The 19,491-nt window shown below is 35.8% G+C and overlaps 2 protein-coding genes across 4 annotated transcripts in view; both read left to right on the top strand.

Moving 5' to 3' along the window:
- Window positions 1-6,070: 6,070 nt before the first annotated feature.
- LOC127872093 (uncharacterized protein K02A2.6-like) lies at window positions 6,071-15,599 on the top strand. The gene is made up of 3 exons (XM_052415422.1): window positions 6,071-9,313; window positions 9,516-9,598; window positions 15,440-15,599. Exons 1-3 carry the CDS (start codon window positions 6,071-6,073, stop codon window positions 15,597-15,599), a joined length of 3,486 nt encoding a protein of 1,161 aa, XP_052271382.1.
- Window positions 15,600-18,571: 2,972 nt separating this feature from the next.
- LOC127873320 (uncharacterized) overlaps window positions 18,572-19,491 on the top strand; it is a 95,341-nt gene continuing 94,421 nt past the window's right edge. For all 3 annotated transcript variants that reach the window (XM_052417131.1, XM_052417130.1, XM_052417129.1), the window contains exon 1: window positions 18,572-18,716. The gene's annotated coding sequence lies outside the window, so the exon portion shown is untranslated. The remainder of the gene's footprint in view (window positions 18,717-19,491) is intronic.

The raw sequence follows: 19,491 nt of genomic DNA, 5'->3' as shown, positions 1-19,491 counted from the left end.
CACCACTGGAGTATTTATCTCTTCCTATCTGAATGTTATTGTTTTTAAAGCAAAACCAAATAAATCAATATATAGCACATATACATTTAATAAAGAAAAACCGACATGTCAAAATAAGTGGAATGAAATATTTAATAACATTGACTGGAAGTTTGTACATAACTTTGTTTTTGAAAACTCCAGAGATACATATAAACAATGGCTTCAAACTAGAATTGTACACAGAATCTTGGGTACAAAATCTCTGTTTTATAAAATGAAAATTGTTAACGACAATCTATGTTCTTTTTGTAAAAAACATAAGGAAACCTTAACTCATCTTTTCTGGGAATGTGAACACATTCAACCCATTATCAACTTTATAAAATATTCAATGAATCTAAACAACATCAACTTTCCCAACATCTCTTGCAAAGATGTTCTACTTGGGATTTGTTCTGAAAAAATGACCCCCATTAATATTTTATTTCTTGAAATGAAAAGGTATGTTTTTATCTGTAAAACACATAGTAAAATCCCAACAGTACCAGGGCTAAAAAATAGTTTTCAACAAGCATCGGAAATTCAAAAGCACACCATTTGCCAAGGATCGGAATTTCCAAATTGGTCACTTAAAATTTACTTGCTTTACATTGATGTGCACTGAAATGAATGATTTCAACTATACACTGTGGTTTTGTTTCCACATATTTTTTGTTGTTGTTCAAATCTACACTTTCTTTACCTTTTACAACAGAAAACAATGATATGTGTAGTACAAATCTCCATATTAAGTATAAAGATCCCTGTGTTATATAGAAAGAATAGTTGATACTTGTATTTTTTGTGCTTTCATAAAGTTTTTCATCTACTATGTATCTATGTATACATGCATACATTGTACATTTCTAAATATAAACTTGCATCCGCTGTTTATAAACGTGCAAATCATTTAGTTGTATACTAACACAGGCTGTATTTAATTGCTACTAACACATAATGTTTGTAAGATATGGAGTAGAATGGCCTCGACCTACAAATACCTATTGACGAGGTAAATAAAGTTTTCTTATTAAAAAAAAAAAAAAAAAAAAAGAATCAATCCCAACAAGTTAAGTTTGAAATTCAAGGCGCATTTATTGTCACCAAAAATAGAGCTGGAATGCTAATTTTATCAAGGAGAAAATAGCTCGATTATGAAACGTCGAAAAAAAAACGAATATGAAACAAATACTCAAAATCATAAAATAGAAAGATAACATGTTTGGTTTCGGTGTATTACCTGATAATAATTAAAAGTACCGTAAACTTATTACAAATTTCACTCCCTTAAGCGCTCTTGAAATTATAGCATACACGGCATTACTGAAAAAGCAAATATATTTCCTCTTTATATTAGATGTATTCATAAAAATGTTAATGCGTGTATGTGAATCACATATTGTTGTATTTAAGCCGACATAATAGTGTCATGCAATTATAACGCATGCATCTTATTACACCTTCTATGTGTATGAACATTTAAAATCATGTTGAAATAAATTGATACAAATCACAAACAAACTGCGTCCTGTATCACTGTTTGCATCTTTGGGCCAAGCTGTAATAGATGGAGTTTGACTAAAAGATAAGTATATGCAAAGGGAACAGAATTGCGCAGTGTTTCATGTCTGAGGGAATGCAAACTTACAAAGGTTCGTTAAGAAATTCTAAAGACAGCTTACTTTTTTTGCAGTTTACAATGAAGAAATAATAAAGTTAATGTCATGTTAATACTAATGATTATGCTAACGATGATATTATTCAACATTCAATGCTGAGCAGGTTGGTCATTATAAAGTGTAGGCTGATAATGTATAAAATGGTGTTTATTCTGTTACACTCTTTCTTAAGTTTATTCTTCGTATTATCTGATCTTAACTTAATATCATAGTATTAACAAGACAAAGTAAAGATGTTGTCTGCACATGAAAGCAGAGACGAAACCCAAAATATTGCTAATAAATATCACTCCTTTACGCCAGTTATTGCCCTTTCTTGTTATATTATGTGGTTAAATAAAACTTATAAATGTCGGGAAGCTGTCTGGACGTTGTAACCATACTGTCGAGTCCAATTAGGGAGAACACGAATATTATAGGGACTAAATGGAGAACGTCTAGGGACTAAATAGCTTTTTTTTTCTTCAAATCCCTCATAATATAATCTCTAAAACAATCAAATAAAAAAACACTGCGACTTAAGATCAGCGATTACAAGTATATAAACCCAACAATATAAACATATTTACGCAGTTGTATGATAGTTGTGTAGATGTGGACGAGATTATAGCAAAATATGTTTAAAGTTTCTTACCTTTGCATCATTAACATAATCTGGCTAAAAGGATAAACTGCCTCTGTAATGCACATATTGAACCACCTTGTCATATATGTCTTTATTAACAGTTAACTCACTTTTGATAAAAAAAACATTCCATACATGAACATGCAATACGCATTGTATACACGCCATCAATGGCACTTTTAACGCGAAAAGTTTATAATTTGTATTTTTTTCAAGAACCTGTCGTAATATCAACTTGAAATGTCTTATTGTGTTGTTTGCGAAAATTTTCTACGCAGTGTAATGGATATAACTTATAAATGTCAAAACTAACAATTCGGACAACGTGCGGCTGTGGTCTGCTCGTGCTGCACGTGTAGATGGAAGAATGTTTATTGTGATCATGCTTTGAAGCATGATATTCTTTTCTTTAAACTTTCTGATCGAAAATGTGTTTATGTATTTTAAATACAACTGCTTGTGAAGTCAGACGAATGAAGGCTAGTCGATCGTGAACACAGAAATGTATTTGAACTCCAGCTCGTATCGCATGTGCACAAGTATCACACCACATGTAAACGTTTGCTCAAAGGCACCCCATCCACAAATTATTTCCCTCCTTTAGACAAAATGCTTATGGGTGGATAAAAGACGATCAGCAACTGAGTAGTCTTCTGGAATTAAAACAATTAGTATCTAGGTGAACCGGAACCATTATTCATCAGATCATCATGGGTTCTCGATACGATATATTTGTCAACCAGTCATCATTGCAATTACTGGACAATACAGGATACTGAGCAACCAGGAATAACAACTCACTAAATGCATGAAATACATGATACTAAGCAACCAGGAATAACAACTCACTAAGTGCATGCAAACAGGATACTGAGCAACCAGGAATACACACTAAATAAGTGCATGCATAATTGTTATAAATGTTGTTATTTTGTTTTTACATGTGTTATTTTGTGACTTCTTATTTGATATTGAGATTGCACGTTAAATGATAATTTATTAAATTCATCGAATAGTTGATACGTTCGAATAATATTTCCAGGAGATATTTACAATGATAATTGGGACATTAATTGCAAAAATACAAGTGTTTAGTTAAAGTCCAATAAAGTGTATATATTGGCTCGATAATAAACAAATATGCGGCGTCACGTTTTACGAAGTGATAATACATCGCACATTGGTAATACAATTAGACTATGTGCGATTTGCTTCGTAAAATATTTTAATGGCTTGTTTTTTATTTTGTTACGATTTTATCATTCGACACTTCAGCACTGTTTTAATATATGCGGTTGAATGTACTTATGTCGTTGTGAATTTCTTTCGGCAAGTAATTTAGGATCTTTAAAGTATTTGCTTTCTGAAAGTTTAAATATTAATGATCATAACCGCCTTGATCAAACTAAAACACAGATAACCGAAAGCACAATGGATTAAATGTCTTAATGAGTGTTTATTGCGGATATTGGGTTATAGTTTTGTTCAATATTGGTCGATAAATTAAGACAATTTTGAATCCCCTGCTTGAGGGGATTGTTTAATGATATTTGCTTTAATCTGTAAAATTCCAGATTTTCTGATTGTTGTCAATAATAAGCCTATTTAGGCGTCTCTATTAAATAGTGAACAGGCACTGATAGCAAAGGGGCTAGTTTAACATGGAATCAATTAGTGCCTGCCTGGTTTATCTGAGTTTATTGCATCTCACGGGGGGGGGGGGGAGGGACTTCTGTAATAAAATGTTAGAGCTGGGAAACGTTTTTATCAGCGGGAATATTTTTCTTATGTAAACATTCAATTTCATTTTAGTAAGTATTCACGATGTGGTAATTGATTTAATTTATTTTTCATTTTCGGATCGGTCTGAAATGTTTAATTCGCAGCGGACAGATGTTTAGTTTTATTAAGATAAGTTATTTTTGCGAAATCAAAATGATTTGTCTTTTTTATGTTACATTATACTTATTTATTGAGATATGCAATGGTATAACTTCTAAACAAAATAAAAAATTATTGACTTGAAGGCATGCTTTCGGTTAAGGACACTCGTTATGATATTCTTTTTCGACTTGTGTGCAGAGACATAATTGGTTTTAACTAAAACAATCATGCGTTAAGTTAATTTCGAATAATACTGTGGGAAACTATGCGCGAAGTAACATCCGTTGAAGGGTAGAAAAACCGAAAAAAAAAAATGAATTTTGATACGTGTCGAGTTCATTTTAAATAAAAAAATGACATACTTTTTATATGACTTTTAAACACATTCTGTTCAGAATGCTCATTAAGACAATTTATAGTTATTTTGGTCTAAACATGTTGACTTTAGTTTTTACCATAATTTAAAGTTTAACATTATTTATTTAATGCTTGGAATAAATATATTTTGGCCTGAATTCAGCCGCTATTACATGTTTTTTACAATATAATTATGATATTGTGGCCATGAGTCACTAAGTCGAAGACATGACTGTCTAATTGATAAACTGAGTTTGTGTCTGCTTATGATTCACAGTAAAATTATTCAAAACATGTCCAGAGTAACTAACATCACATTGGTTACGGCAAGTTTAGTCAAATCAACGATATTTCTTTTTATAATTCTGTGCATTGTGCATATAAATGTCAATGGGTCTTAATATTGATTTTTAAAATAGGAACTTAAGAAGTATTGACTATTTGGTATGAAACTTTATGTAATTTTCCCCTACAATTTGTTCAAAACATGCCCCTGCAGTCTAAAATAGCCGAGCACTAATTATTTATTTTTTTTATATACACGGTGCCTATACCACGTGCCTTTTTCGGATCTGTGTTGGGAGAATAAAGCGTGACCCAGTTAACATTTTTAAGGATCTCTTTTTGAATATTTCACCATTTTTAATGGGATATAGTGGAGAGCCCGCTAATTCGTAAGAGTTTTCTATAGGTATTGTAGTATCGTATCATGTTATGAGTATTCAATGGTCTAAGGGAAGTAATTCTGTTATACATATTACAAGGATTATTGTTAGAGTAGCATCCCCTGAGATGCACATGTTATAGAGGGCGCTGATTAGATTCTGGAACCTTCAATGGTGTCTCATGTTGTTTGTTATCTATCGTTATTTAAATCCAAGAAATCGGCCTCGAGCCGGGTTTGACAATACATAATTTTGGCGACGAGTGAAAAAACGGATCTTTCGGATACAAAATGGCAGCATCCAGTGTTTCTGACATTGCGGGTATTACGTATTTCGACGTGGGAACAGATCGCTCTACACTGGGATTTCGGTGGACAAGATGGCTGCGATCGTTCGAACTGTATGCAGATGGAAAAGGGATTACCAATAATGCACAACGGAAAGCCTTGTTACTTCACAGTGCAGGACTCGAAGTGCAGGACATATTTTATACGTTAAATTGTCCTGATCCAGGAGAACACGAGACTGTTTATTCGGTTTGTAAACAAGTTTTGAATGACTATTTTACACCAAAAGTGAACGTTGCATTTGAGCGATCTAAGTTTCGTGGACTTACTCAAACATCTGATGAGTCAGTAGAAGGATATATAACGCGGCTTAGACAGAGAGCTGTGTACTGTAACTTTAATGATGTTGATGAAAGTATTCGTGATCAGTTGATTGAAAAGTGTTCATCACAGAGATTGAGACGAAAACTTTTGGAAATGGATAATCCATCGCTTGCACAGTGCGTTAAAGTAGCATTATCGTTAGAGAGTTCAGTTAGCCAAGCTAACATAATGTCGGGAACTGTCAACAAAATACAGCATGAGTCGCGAAAACGTGTGACAAATGGGCAATCTATGAACAATCAACCTAGTAATCAAAAGGTGAATGTCATGTGCTATGCATGTGGTCGGTACGGACACGTGAAAACTTACATAAATTGTCCGGCAAAAGGAAGGAAATGCCGGAAGTGCAAAAAGGAAGGACATTTTGAAAAATGCTGTAAGTCAAAATCGAAGTTTGAGAAGCCTAAACACAAATTTGGAAAAGTGAGGACTGTTGAATGTGAAGAATCCCCATCAGATTCAGAGGACAGTTATGTGTTCACGGTAACGAGAAGGAAGAAAGCTCCAGGCGATATTTATATCAACATAGGAGGTATTGAGACACCTGTTATTGTCGATTCGGGGGCGTCGTGCAACGTCATTGACCGGGAACTCTGGGAAGATTTTAAGAACCAGAAAATGAAATGTAAATCATATTTAACAACAAAGAGAGTTTATGCATATGGTAGTGCAACACCGCTTACAGTTGCGGGTGGATTTTTAACGCAAGTGTCGGTTGGGAATAAATGCGTGGATACAGAGTTTGTTGTTGTTGAGGAGCATGGACAAGCCTTGCTAGGTAGACAGACTTCAATTGATTTGGGGATGTTGGTAATAAATGACCCTAGTTGTGTAAACAGTGTAAACGTGAGCATTGATAAGTCGTCCATACAAACTAAATTTCCAAAGTGTTTTGATGGATTGGGAAAACTGAAGGATTATCAATTACACATTGATATTGATAAACATATTCAACCAGTTGTGCAAGGATTACGACGTGTTCCGTATAACTTACGTGAAAAACTTGAGAAGAAGATTGAAGAATTAGTTTCCATGGACATTATTGAAAAGGTGGAAGGTACAAGTAAATGGGTGAGCCCTATTGTGGTTGTACCAAAATCAAACGGAGATGTAAGATTGTGTGTGGACATGAGACGAGCCAACGAAGCAGTGATAAGGGAAAGATACCCTATTCCGACAACAGAGGAAATTCTTCAGGACTTAAATAAGTCAACAGTGTTTTCAAAGCTGGACATTTTCATGGCGTACCATCAAATTGAGTTAGATGATTCGTCCAGAGAGATAACTACATTCATGACACACAAAGGCATGTACAGATATAAGAGACTGCTATTTGGAATAAGTTGTGCACCGGAAATGTATAATAAGGTGATGGCACAGGTTCTGAGTGGACTCGATGGTGTGAGCAACATCTTTGATGATATTGTAGTTCATGGACATACGGAAGCGGAACATAATGTCCGTTTAGAAGCTTTGCTGAAGAGATTGCAAGATAAGGGTCTTACACTCAACTTTGATAAATGTCAGTTCAATTTACCAAACATTGACTTCATGGGACTGAAATTATCTAAAACTGGAGTTGAAATAACTGAATCTAAGATAAAAGCAGTACAGAATGCTCGTCAGCCGCAGAACAGTTCTGAAATCAAAAGTTTTCTTGGACTTGTGAACTTCAGTGCTCGATTCATTCCGAACATGGCTACTGTTGCGGAACCACTTAAGAAGTTAACAAGAAAAAATGAACCATTTGTCTGGGGAACAGAACAGTCGGAAGCATTCAATAAACTTAAAGATAGCTTGTCTAAAGCTAGTAGTTTGGGATATTTCGATAGGAACAGAAAAACAGACGTGATTTGTGATGCTGGTCCAGTTGGATTGGGTTGTGTTCTAGTACAAGAAGATGAACATGGAGAATCACATGTCATTATGTATGCGAGCAGAGGATTGAACAGAATTGAACGCAAATACTCGCAAACAGAAAAAGAGGCTCTTTCTATTGTATGGGCATGCGAACGACTACATATGTACTTAGTGGGAACAGAATTCACACTAGTGACTGATCACAAGCCTCTACAATTAATATTTTCACCTAGATCCAAGCCGTGTGCTAGAGTAGAAAGGTGGGTGTTACGCTTACAACCGTATCGCTATACAGTGAAACATATCCCGGGAACCAGTAATATCGCGGATTCACTGTCGAGACTAATTCCGGAAAGTTCTACTGGGGAGGGCCAGGATTTTCTTCAGACTGAGGAATATCTGAACAATATCGCAAGTGAAGCAACACCCGTTGCTTTGTCTACAGGGGAAATTGAGAACGTTTCTCAAAATGATCCAGAACTGAAACAAGTACGCGAAATTCTAGTGTCTGGTCGATGGCATGAACTCACTAATAAACATTATCTGCCCATCCGCCATGAATTTTCTTCGCTAGGTTTTCTAGTGTTACGTGGAACGAGAATTGTGGTACCAACGGAGCTACGAAGTCGTATTCTCGAACTAGGTCACGAAGGACATCCGGGAATGGTTGTTATGAAACAAAGATTGAGACCCAAAGTATGGTGGCCTGGAATGGACAAAGACATAGAAAACTGTTGTAAAGTGTGCTATGGTTGTCAACTTGTTTCTTCGGGTGAGAAACCGCAGCCCATGATAAGAAGAGAAATGCCAACAAAACCGTGGGAGCACCTATGTGCTGATTTTCTAGGACCTCTTCCGTCAGGAGAAAACTTATTTGTAGTTGTTGACTACTATTCCAGGTGGAAGGAAATATGCATTATCAAAACAGTGACTTCGGAGAAAGTTATTAAGTGTCTGAAAAGCATATTTGCGGTACACGGACTACCATTATCCATACAGACTGATAATGCCCAGTATTTCAATAGTGCCGAGTTCAATAACTTTTTGAACAATTTGAGTATTGAACATAGAAACACAACACCGTTATGGCCGCAAGCCAATGGCGAAGTAGAAGTGCAGAACAAGGGTATTATGAAGCGCATTCGAATTTCTAATGCTGAGAACAGCAACTGGAAAGAAGATCTGCAAACATATCTGATGATGTACAGATCAACACCACATTCTACAACAGGCGTTTCTCCAGCTGAACTATTGTTTAAAAGGAAAATGCGAACCAAATTACCGGAGATTTACGATTATTCATCCAACGAGTATGAAGTAAGAGATCGCGACAGCGAGCGAAAGGGGAAAGGAAAGCTGTATGGTGATCAACGACGACAGGCACGAGATTCAGAGATCAAGAACGGAGATGTTGTGTTAGTGAAACAGAAGAAGAAGAATAAATTATCCACAGTGTTTAATCCAAAACCAGTGTCAGTGGTTGAAAAAAGGGGAAATAGTGTTGTTCTTGAATCTAGTGATGGGGCCAGATATTCAAGAAATGTGTCTCATGTTAAGAAATTTAATCAATCTGAGTTTTGTGTACCCAAGTTTAGTGAAAATTCAAAGTTTAATGAAAATTCAAAGTTTAATGAAAATTCCAAGTTTAATGAAAATTCTCAGTTTTGCGAAAATTCTCAGATAAGTGAATATGATCAGATAAGTGAAAATGATCAGCTTAGTGAGAGTACAGAGTTGGATCCTACTGTTCCAGAAACTGCAGGTGGTCCGGAGGAGAGAGGATTTCCGGAGAGATTACCATCTCCTAGGCAGTCGACAAAACCACCTGATCCTGTGGTCAGGCCGAGACGCGAGATGAAACTTCCATCAAGATTCACAGACTTTGTTATGCATTAAATATGCAGTATCATGAACGTTATATACACTGTTATTTTGTATAAATGAGTTAATCAATCAGTATTATAGCTGTTTAGTCTGTATTAAAACTTTATGTTGTATTAACTTGTATACGGACAGACACACAGAATAGTATGTATTTTGTTTTAAAGTAGATAAGTTGGCTTAACTTTGTGCTATATTCAAGTATTAATAATCTGTACACAAATACAGCTAGTTAATAGTTGATATTGCATGGACCTGACTATTATGCATATTCCAATCACTCATGTGTAAATTTTAGTAAATTGTGAACAACAGTGATATTTAGACCTGTTTTATTTAGAACTTGATTCAACAATGCAGAGTTAAAAGTACAATATTGTCAGTATTTACTATGATTAAGTAGCAGAAAATGTTTTATAGCAAGTCAATGATATTTCTAAAAAATATTTGATACAAGCTTAGAATGACAGCATTGTTTCAATAAGAACAAAGGTTATTTGATTCATACTATGTAAGTATGTTGATGTACATATGTTTTAAATGTTGCAATTTTAAATTGATAAATTGAAGGATTTCCAAATCATATGTCGTGAAACATTAAGATTACCATTTGAAAAACAATACTATGTTTAAAATATTGTGTAAGTTTACATACTAGTGAACGGTTCTTGGAAATCTATAATTCACTTGGGGAGGAAATGTAGTATCGTATCATGTTATGAGTATTCAATGGTCTAAGGGAAGTAATTCTGTTATACATATTACAAGGATTATTGTTAGAGTAGCATCCCCTGAGATGCACATGTTATAGAGGGCGCTGATTAGATTCTGGAACCTTCAATGGTGTCTCATGTTGTTTGTTATCTATCGTTATTTAAATCCAAGAAATCGGCCTCGAGCCGGGTTTGACAATACAGGTATCATGATCTTTTTAAACTAATATGATTTTTTTCTGTAATGTGCAACCGCGCGTTTGAACGGTGAGAAAAATGTAGGATAAGTGTGGGGACTTCATAGTATAAACGCGCGGTGTTACTTTACTGTAAAAATACTTATTTGATTTAAAAGATTATGATACCTATAAAGTTTTCGTACCACCTGAAATATTGCCTATGTCCTTTGACATATTGCTTTCATATTTTGCATACTTCTTTACCAACATGACCCCAATGTATAAACAAGAGCAGACAACTGTATCAAGCATTTTGACATAATTATGGCCCCTTTTATACTTAGATTATTGAACATTTGGTTTAGTTTTGGTCCATTTTACTCCTAAAGTGTCATAGCTATTGCTTTATAGAGTTGGAAAACTCGCTAACTATCGTAAGGGGACGGTACAGGGCAAGTTGCGTAACTCTGTTTGGCTTTTTAACGGAATTATGGCCCTTTTTTGTCTTTGTAACTTAGAATAGTTTGTTACATTTTGGGTTTAGATCCACTTTACTTTTATAGAATCAATGCTATTGCTTTCAAACTTCAAATACTTTCTTACTATCAAGATGTTACTGTACTTAGCAAGTTGAATTTGACCTTGACCTTTAAATGACGTTGACTCTCAAGGTCAAATTAATAAATTTGCTTAAATTGCCATAACTTCTTTATTTATGATCAAATTTGAATCATACTTTGACAAAACAACACTTACCTGACATACCACAATGGACTCCACCCAAACCATCCCCCACGCCCCACCCAGAGCCCACCCCCACAAAAAAAATAAATCTTTTTTTTTCTTTTTTTTGAAATATCATCTATTAAATGACGACACAACCACATTATACCCCCCTCTCCATGATGGCTTACGTTATACTGTCAAGCACTCGAATAGTCGAGCGCGCTGTCCTCTGACAGCTCTTGTTTATTCTTCTACCTGTTCGAATCATTCCCAAGCGTTCAAAATAGGCTCCGCCCTCGAAGGTTATTTGTTCCTATGTACATTTATAAGGTTAAAATTCTAAAAAAAATAATATTTTTGTTCAAATCAATACTTTAATTAAAACTTTGCTCCTCACTAAGAGTAACATTTTCCCATTATATGTATACATCTTTATTGAAATCGTTTAAAATATAATATGATACCGGATGTTTTGGAAGTTGTTCAAATCATGTTACTAGGGTTAAATAGATTCCGCCTAGGGGGATAACTTGTTTCCATTATATGTATATAGTGAACTTTAAAAGGACTTCTCCACCAATGACAATTTTTCTGTATAAATGAGAATGTCGAAATGACAGGTTTCAATTATTCATTTTACAGATAAAAAAACAAAAACACTGCCCATTTGGGAGCGAAATTACATTTATGAGGTAGACTCATAGTGAAAAACATTTCCGTTTATAATCATTTTCAGAAATCGAATTCGTACAAACAAGCACCAATTGACTAATTGTGTGTGTTTTTATAATTTAATTACGTTGTAGTTTGATACAAAATGTGGATGGCTTATATAAAGAATGAAATGCATGATGAAGAAGTACAACCCGAAAATGCCGAGTAGTAAAGATAACTTACAATGTTTTATTCTCAAGTTAGTGGTTCGAGCCCATGTTAGGTACACTTTGTCTTGTGTTCGACTTTAGTGTTTTCTATACTAATGTAAACATTTATCAATTTAAAGCATTTAATGACGAACTTAAAACATGGCAAAAATAAATATAAATTCCCTTAAAAATATTCTCCAAGATGCATGACAGCTTGGATATTGCGTGTTTAAAATTATTTAGTTTTTCTGTCATTAGTTTGTTAAAATACAAGCACTGGGATCAAAACTGATCCGTACCCAAAGGAGTTATGTGATATATATATTTATAATCGGATATTTCTTAAGCCGCCGGCCAGCATGTGGTCAAACTGGTCATCATGTATCTGTGTTGTCTACGAGAACAATTTGTTTAAGAAATATCAAAACTATCAATCTAGCAAGCAGTTAACACAATTCTTTAACCGTCATTTTTTATGCAAAGTATGTATTTATTTGCGAGACAATGCCATAATTTTAAATGAATAGTTCTGCGTGCAGAGTCTGTGATAGAGATTGACATTGGTTCCGGACAGTACGGATGTACATGTTTACTCAATTTATTTCTCTGATCGATATAGGATGAAAATGTACATGACATTTATCGTATTTGTTGACGGGTACCAATGTCAGGTGTATGTAAAACATTACATACCCTGCTTGCCCGAGAACCCAAAGCTTATTTATTTTGTTCTGGATGAACAGATGATAAATAATTAATGGTTTACATAAAACATATATCATATGTTAATATGTTGACATTTGTTGATACTTTTTTAAAGTATACATATTTGGCATAGACGGTAAATTATTGCGAATTAAAAAAAAAGTAATTTACATGTTTAATGTTGTTAATATTTTTGTTATGCTGTTGAACGCAGCCGATGGCAAGTATTGTAAATTATTATTTTCATTGTTTGAAGAAGCTTTATAATCGATTATGCAAGAAAACAATGCATCTGATTTTGAATATTCATGATAATATTATAACAAGAATGTTACTGCTTTTTGCCAATGATATTGGAGTTGTTGGTAAACAGCCTGTAAAATTTGTTGCATGAATATAACAATTCATTATAGCCTAATGTTATAATAATTGATTAGTACACCGCGTTACATCATAGAGCGGAGTACTTTTGTACTGACGGAAAAAAACGGTTTTGCAAGCTTGTTTGTGTTTGGCTATTTTTAGAAATAAATAGCGTTCAAAATCAGTTCTAGCAAAGCCGTCAACGTGGCAACATTAAATTCAAATTCGTTTTGTTGTTGTTGTATACAATAGTATATGTATATTGCATTCATATGCTTGTTGGTTGTACGAACATGCTCGGATAATGCCGTAATTCTTATATTCTTTAGAATCAACAAAGTGCATTGCTACGCTTCACACGTAACTTCCTTTTTCGGGTGTTTCCACCAGAAAAGAAATGGGAGTTGTTCGTGGGCGGCTTCCATTCTTGTGATGAATATAAGGTTAAATATGTAGTTAATCGTAAAAGTTTATTGCTTCATCGTAATTCGGTTAAATTTTAAACATTTATATTAATGATTGACCCATTCAAAATGTGCGAAAAAATACTACACATTTTACCTGAGCGTGCATTTATACACAGAATGCAAATATGCGCATCCATTATACAAATCAATATAGAATCGAAATTTTGTATAAGTATACTTGCTTTATAAAATGCATGTTTGTCTTGAATCTTTGTGCACAGGTTGCCACAATATATGCGTATATCGCACATCGCACTTAGTTGTTGTTTATGTTTGTTTGAAGCAAAGTTAGGACATATTAAGGCAACTATCATGACACTTCAAAAGCTTAGTCGAGTTTTATCTTCTGGAAATTGTACGTATGAGTTACGTATGATGGTCAACCAATAGTAGTTTTAATTGATATAAATTAACTAAGAAAAGTTTTCAATTATACCGCTAACTTTAGTTTGAACCAAGAATATTTATCTTGTGAAGGAAATAAAGTCTTGAATACTTTTAACAGTTGTAAGGGATTATGTTTTAAACCAGATACGTTTGTCAGTTGTTTGACGTTTTCGTGGGATCAATTCTTAAGTATGCATGTGAAATGTGGGAAAACAAAAAGGCTGATGAAATCAACGAATTAACCTGAAGTTTCGCAACAGATGACCGAATGTTTAACTAAACTCGCGCACTGCAACATATTATGGCGACTAAGGTAGCTATCCACCTTTTATAAATCGCTATCTTAGATTGGTAAAATACTGGTTTAAAGTCTCTATAACGCTCAAAATCAACGAAAAATATTTCGTAAAATAAAATTAAACCCTAAACAATCAGTGTTCCGTATAGTAATAGCCACAATTTCAACGCTAGATGTGGTATAATTACATAGATTTGTGTAGATACAAAATGCTCGTTTTTATTTGTTTGTCGACAAAATAAATTCCATGCTCATTTCCTGCGTATATATCTATTCATACGACACACGAACACTAAAATGGTACTATAATAAAACCATAATAAAAACGAGCATTTTGTATCAACAAACATCTATTTTACCAGACCACATCTGGCGTTGAAATTTCGGCAATTGCCATAAGGTACAATGATGTTTAATTATTTAGCTTTTTTTACCAAATATTGTAAGAAACTTTCGTTGATTTTGAGTAGTAATGTTACTTTAAATTATAAACAAAACATACAACATTATTTAAAAAAGGTGTACTTAAGGGCCTTTAAGATAGTCATAATGGTCACATGAATGGGTTTCAAATGTAAAGACGCATGTACACAATGACAGATTTTCTTAAGTATTTGATAATGTCACTTCTGTCAAGTGTAATGTTTTTTTTTGCTTATTTCAAAGTATAATTATCTCTATGGGTTTCTGGACTCGGTACAGGTAACATAACAGCCATGTTAACATATATCAACCGATCATCAAATGATGATCTTATGATCTTTTCAATATATGTTGGCCATGAGTATCTTTCAAAACAAAATGCACTTTAAAGTTCTAAAATTGTAATTTATATCAAGTATCTTGTACGTGAATAACAAACTTAATACCATACGAAAAATGCCGTTATTGTTATCGATTTGTTTATCCATATTTGTCACATGTTTGATAAACTGGTATCGCATAAAATAATCATCTCGATATTATTGTTATTGATTGTTATCCATATGTTAATCTAGTCAACTTCTGCCAACAGAACGACTCGGTCATAGGAGGGACCCTGTTCGCGCACAAGGAGATCCACAAACTAACATGGACATCACCAGACGGCAGGACCCAGAACCAGATCGACCACTTCATCATCAACGGTCGGTGGAATCACTCTCTGCAGAACGTGCGTATGATGCGACATGCAGACATCGGCAGCGACCATGACCTTCTGGTTGCCAAGGTGACTTTGAAGCTCAGGAAAGCCAAGACGGGAGACATCTAGAACCAACGCTACGATGTGGTCAAGTTTAAAGACCCAAAAGTGAAAGAAGAGTTTCGGCTAACCCTCAGGAATAGATTTAGTATTTTGGAAGATGAGGCAGCACTGACCATCGAAGGCTTCAACAGATTAATGAAAGAGACAGGAGATGACGTTCTAGGCTTCAGAAAGAGCAAGAAGACAGAATGGATCTCAGAAAAAACGTGGTTTCGATTAGAAGAAAGAAGACAGATCAAAAAGAAACTGTTGGACTACAAATCCCTAAGACTTAAGGAAAGAATTTCAAAGGAATATAGTGAGAAAGACAAGGTGGTGAAGACATCAGTCAGAAGAGACAAGAGGAGGTACATATAGAGGCTGGCAGAGGAGGCGAAGACAGCAGCCGAGCACAATGACATGAAGACATTGTACCAGAATACCATGAAGCTTAAGGGCGACTACGGCCAGCACCATGACCTTCCAGTGAGAGCTGAAGACGGAACTCATATCACTGTGGAAAAGGTGAAGCTGAAAATATGGAAGCAATACTTCGAGTCCATCCTAAACCGCCCAGACCCACCAACCCTAGCCTACATTCATGAAGCTGAAGAGGACATTGAGATCAACCTCGGCAACATCACTGTAACGGAAGTCAATGAAGCCATCCAGCTGGAGAATGGGAAGGCGCCTGGCGACGATTTAGTGTGCCCTGCGATGCTGAAAGCAGAAGACACAGTGACGCCGCAGCTTCTTTGCCAATTCTTCAAAAGATTTGGGACAGTGAAGAAGCGCCAAGCGACTGTAAGACCGGCACCATCGTCAAACTGCCCAAGAAAGGAGACCTGGGGAACTGTAACAACTGGCAAGGGATCACTTTACTATCTGTCACCAGTAAGATCTTCAGCCGCATCATCCTCCAACGCATCACAACAGCTTTGGACGGTATCCTTTGCCAGGAACAGGCAGGCTTCAGGAAAGGAAAGTCCTGCATAGAACACATCTTCGTCCTGAGGCAGATCCTTGAGCAGTCCAATGAATGGCATGGATCCCTCCCTCTACGTGGTTTTTGTGGACTTTGAGAAGGCCTTCGACAGCCTACACCGAGACTCCCTTTGGAAGATTCTGCGACATTATGGCATCCCTCAGGAACTTGTCAACGTCATCATGTCCTTGTACGAAAACTTTGAGTGCAGAGTTGCGCACAACAACAAGCTCACTGAACCATTCAAGGTGGAAACTAGAGTGAATCAAGGATGTATCCTCTCGCCGCTCCTCTTTTCAATGGCAATTGACTGGATCATGCGCCGCACCACAGAGGAAAGGGGGCAAGGAATTCAGTGGACGCTGACCTCGCTGCTAGATGACATGGACTACGCCGACGATATCGGGCTAATTGCTAGCAGGAACCAGGACATCCAGCAGAAGACACAACAGTTGGCATTGTCAGCAAGCACCATATGCCTCAGGGTGAACATTGGAAAAACTCAGGTCATGAGGAAGAACACCAGAGTGGGCGACCCAATCAATGACCAGCCTCTGCAAGATGTGGACGACATAATGTTTTGTCCACTTATATACATTTCACTCTAATGTTAGTTTATCTTCCTAAAATAGTTTTTTTTTTATCTTTCTAATATAGTTTTTGTTTATATATTTTTTTTCAATCTAACAAGATCATTGTGAATATACAACTAAACACACAAATACAGTATGCTTTCTTCCGACTTTATACAACTCATCATTTTTCATAACTATTCCTCTGTTGTTCTTTTCTTTTCTCTCTAAAAAAAATAATATTTATATATATTAGCATATCTTGTATAACATGTGTGAACTTTATTGCTTTATACAATCACTGTGTTGTATGATCATATACATGTTTACATTATATGTATGATATTGAATTAAAAAAAAAAAAAAAAAAAAAAAAAAAAAAGATGTGGACGACTTCATTTACCTGGGCAGCAAGGGCACCACAGAAGGAGATTGTGCAAGGGAGGTCAACACAAGAATCAGTAAAGCCAACCAAGCCTTCGCAATGCTGAAGCCCATCTGGAGGACCACAAGTCTTAGCATGCACATCAACATTTGCATCTTCAAGAGCAACGTGCTGAGCGTCCTTCTATATGGTTCTGAGTGCTGGAAGACCACTACTACCATAGAGCGCAAACTGGAAGTCTTCCAGAACAAGTGCCTGCGACGGATCATGAAAGTCTTGTGGCCAAACATGATCACGAACATGGAACTGCGTGGAATAGCTCGCACAAACAGCATTGCTGAGACCATCGCTTTGAGGAGATGGAGATGGCTAGGCCACGTCTGCAGAATGCCACCCGACTCGCTACCCAGGGTGACACTGAGATGGACTCCACAGGGGAAAAGAAACCGTGGACGACTGAAAGAGACGTGGCGCCGAACCGTGGAGCGAGAGCTCAAGAACAGAGGCCTCACTCTGCAGATAGCACCCGCAACAGCAGCTGACAGACCGAAGTGGCGCTCCCTTGCCGTCGCATCAAGCACCAGACGGCGCAAAGAGGATTGATGATGATGATGATGTTAAGACTCGCGCCAGTTCGATGTACATGAAATCTTACATTTTTTGTCGTCTAACTCGATATAGATAAATATATTATTTATATTGTAAAAGTAACTTTTTATCAAAATTTTGCCAAAAAAAAGGGAAAAGCTCCACGATGCTAGCTACTGGACGAGTTCTCTGTTTCAGGTATTAACAAGGATGTTATGCCGATCTGGTTATCGAAGATAATGAACATTGTATAAGTCGCCGAGTGTTCAAAGAGAAAAATACCGAGCATAAAATCTAATTCCCGAGCTGTCAAAGAGCAATGGCGGAAACAACGACGTCCATCGACCAATCGGAATTTATTAAAAACAATATGCAAAGCAGGAGTTAGTAAGCGTTTACAAATTGATCGTACTACCCTCTTAGATTAGTGTTTGCCGAATATAGTTAAATCGTCCAATCAAATGTTGCCATTCTATCGATACCGAGCGAATTCGACTGATAAGGGCATAACATATACATTTATTGATAGGGAACTACAGAGATGAACGTCGATGTGTCAGTAGTAAGAACCTTGTAATTGAATTTAGGTTCGTGGATACTCAAACAGAACAAAAGTGAGTATATCAAGCGTGTATTCTATAGACACAAACATGAGTAAGATCTGTTTCAACTAATTTGCTTATTAGATTGCAAACATTAAGCACACTAAACATGATTGAAACCGGGACTTGTTCGAGGATTTTGCTGTATATGCCTACAACAAATTGATAACGTGTTCATCGGATTTGCCGCACCATAATATATCGAAACGAAATACAAATATATTTTTTTATTATTTTGCGCCCGCAGCAACAAATTTGCTGCGCACATATTCGTGTAATGATTTTTTTTAAATTTAGCCTACGTATTTTACAACAGAGACTGTTATAACGCTTTGCGTTATTAGATTTGTTTATGGTAAAATAATTGCGGTGTTCGTATGTTTAGTCGTGTCGTTCAAAAACACAAATGGGAATGTAATTTTTCCTCCGGTGCCATTGAGTATTCGCAACACAGATTACTTTAGTAATTTATTTTTCTCAGCCGTATCTACAACCGGATGTGAAATGTCGCCGGGATGCGTCCGTTTGGTAAAAATCTGTTATTAATTTGGTGGTATTGATAAGATTAAAATATCAAGCATTAGCATGCAACTGAGTGTCGCTGTTGAACTGGACACACAATTGTCGAGTATACTTTAAATTACTAACTCAAAGTGTGACTCAAATGCGTTCAAAGTGTTGATAGTCAACTTCATGGTATACATTATGCAAAAAACATAAAGTTAACATAAGTCCTGTAAGTGCGAAAGTAAAGAAACTTTCAGGACTTCAACAACTTGACTGGGAT

The sequence above is a fragment of the Dreissena polymorpha genome, chromosome 3 (assembly GCF_020536995.1).
Source record: "Dreissena polymorpha isolate Duluth1 chromosome 3, UMN_Dpol_1.0, whole genome shotgun sequence".
NCBI lineage: Eukaryota > Metazoa > Mollusca > Bivalvia > Myida > Dreissenidae > Dreissena > Dreissena polymorpha.
The sequence above is the reverse complement of the archived record's forward strand: the minus strand, read 5'-3'. Positions and strand labels throughout refer to the sequence as shown.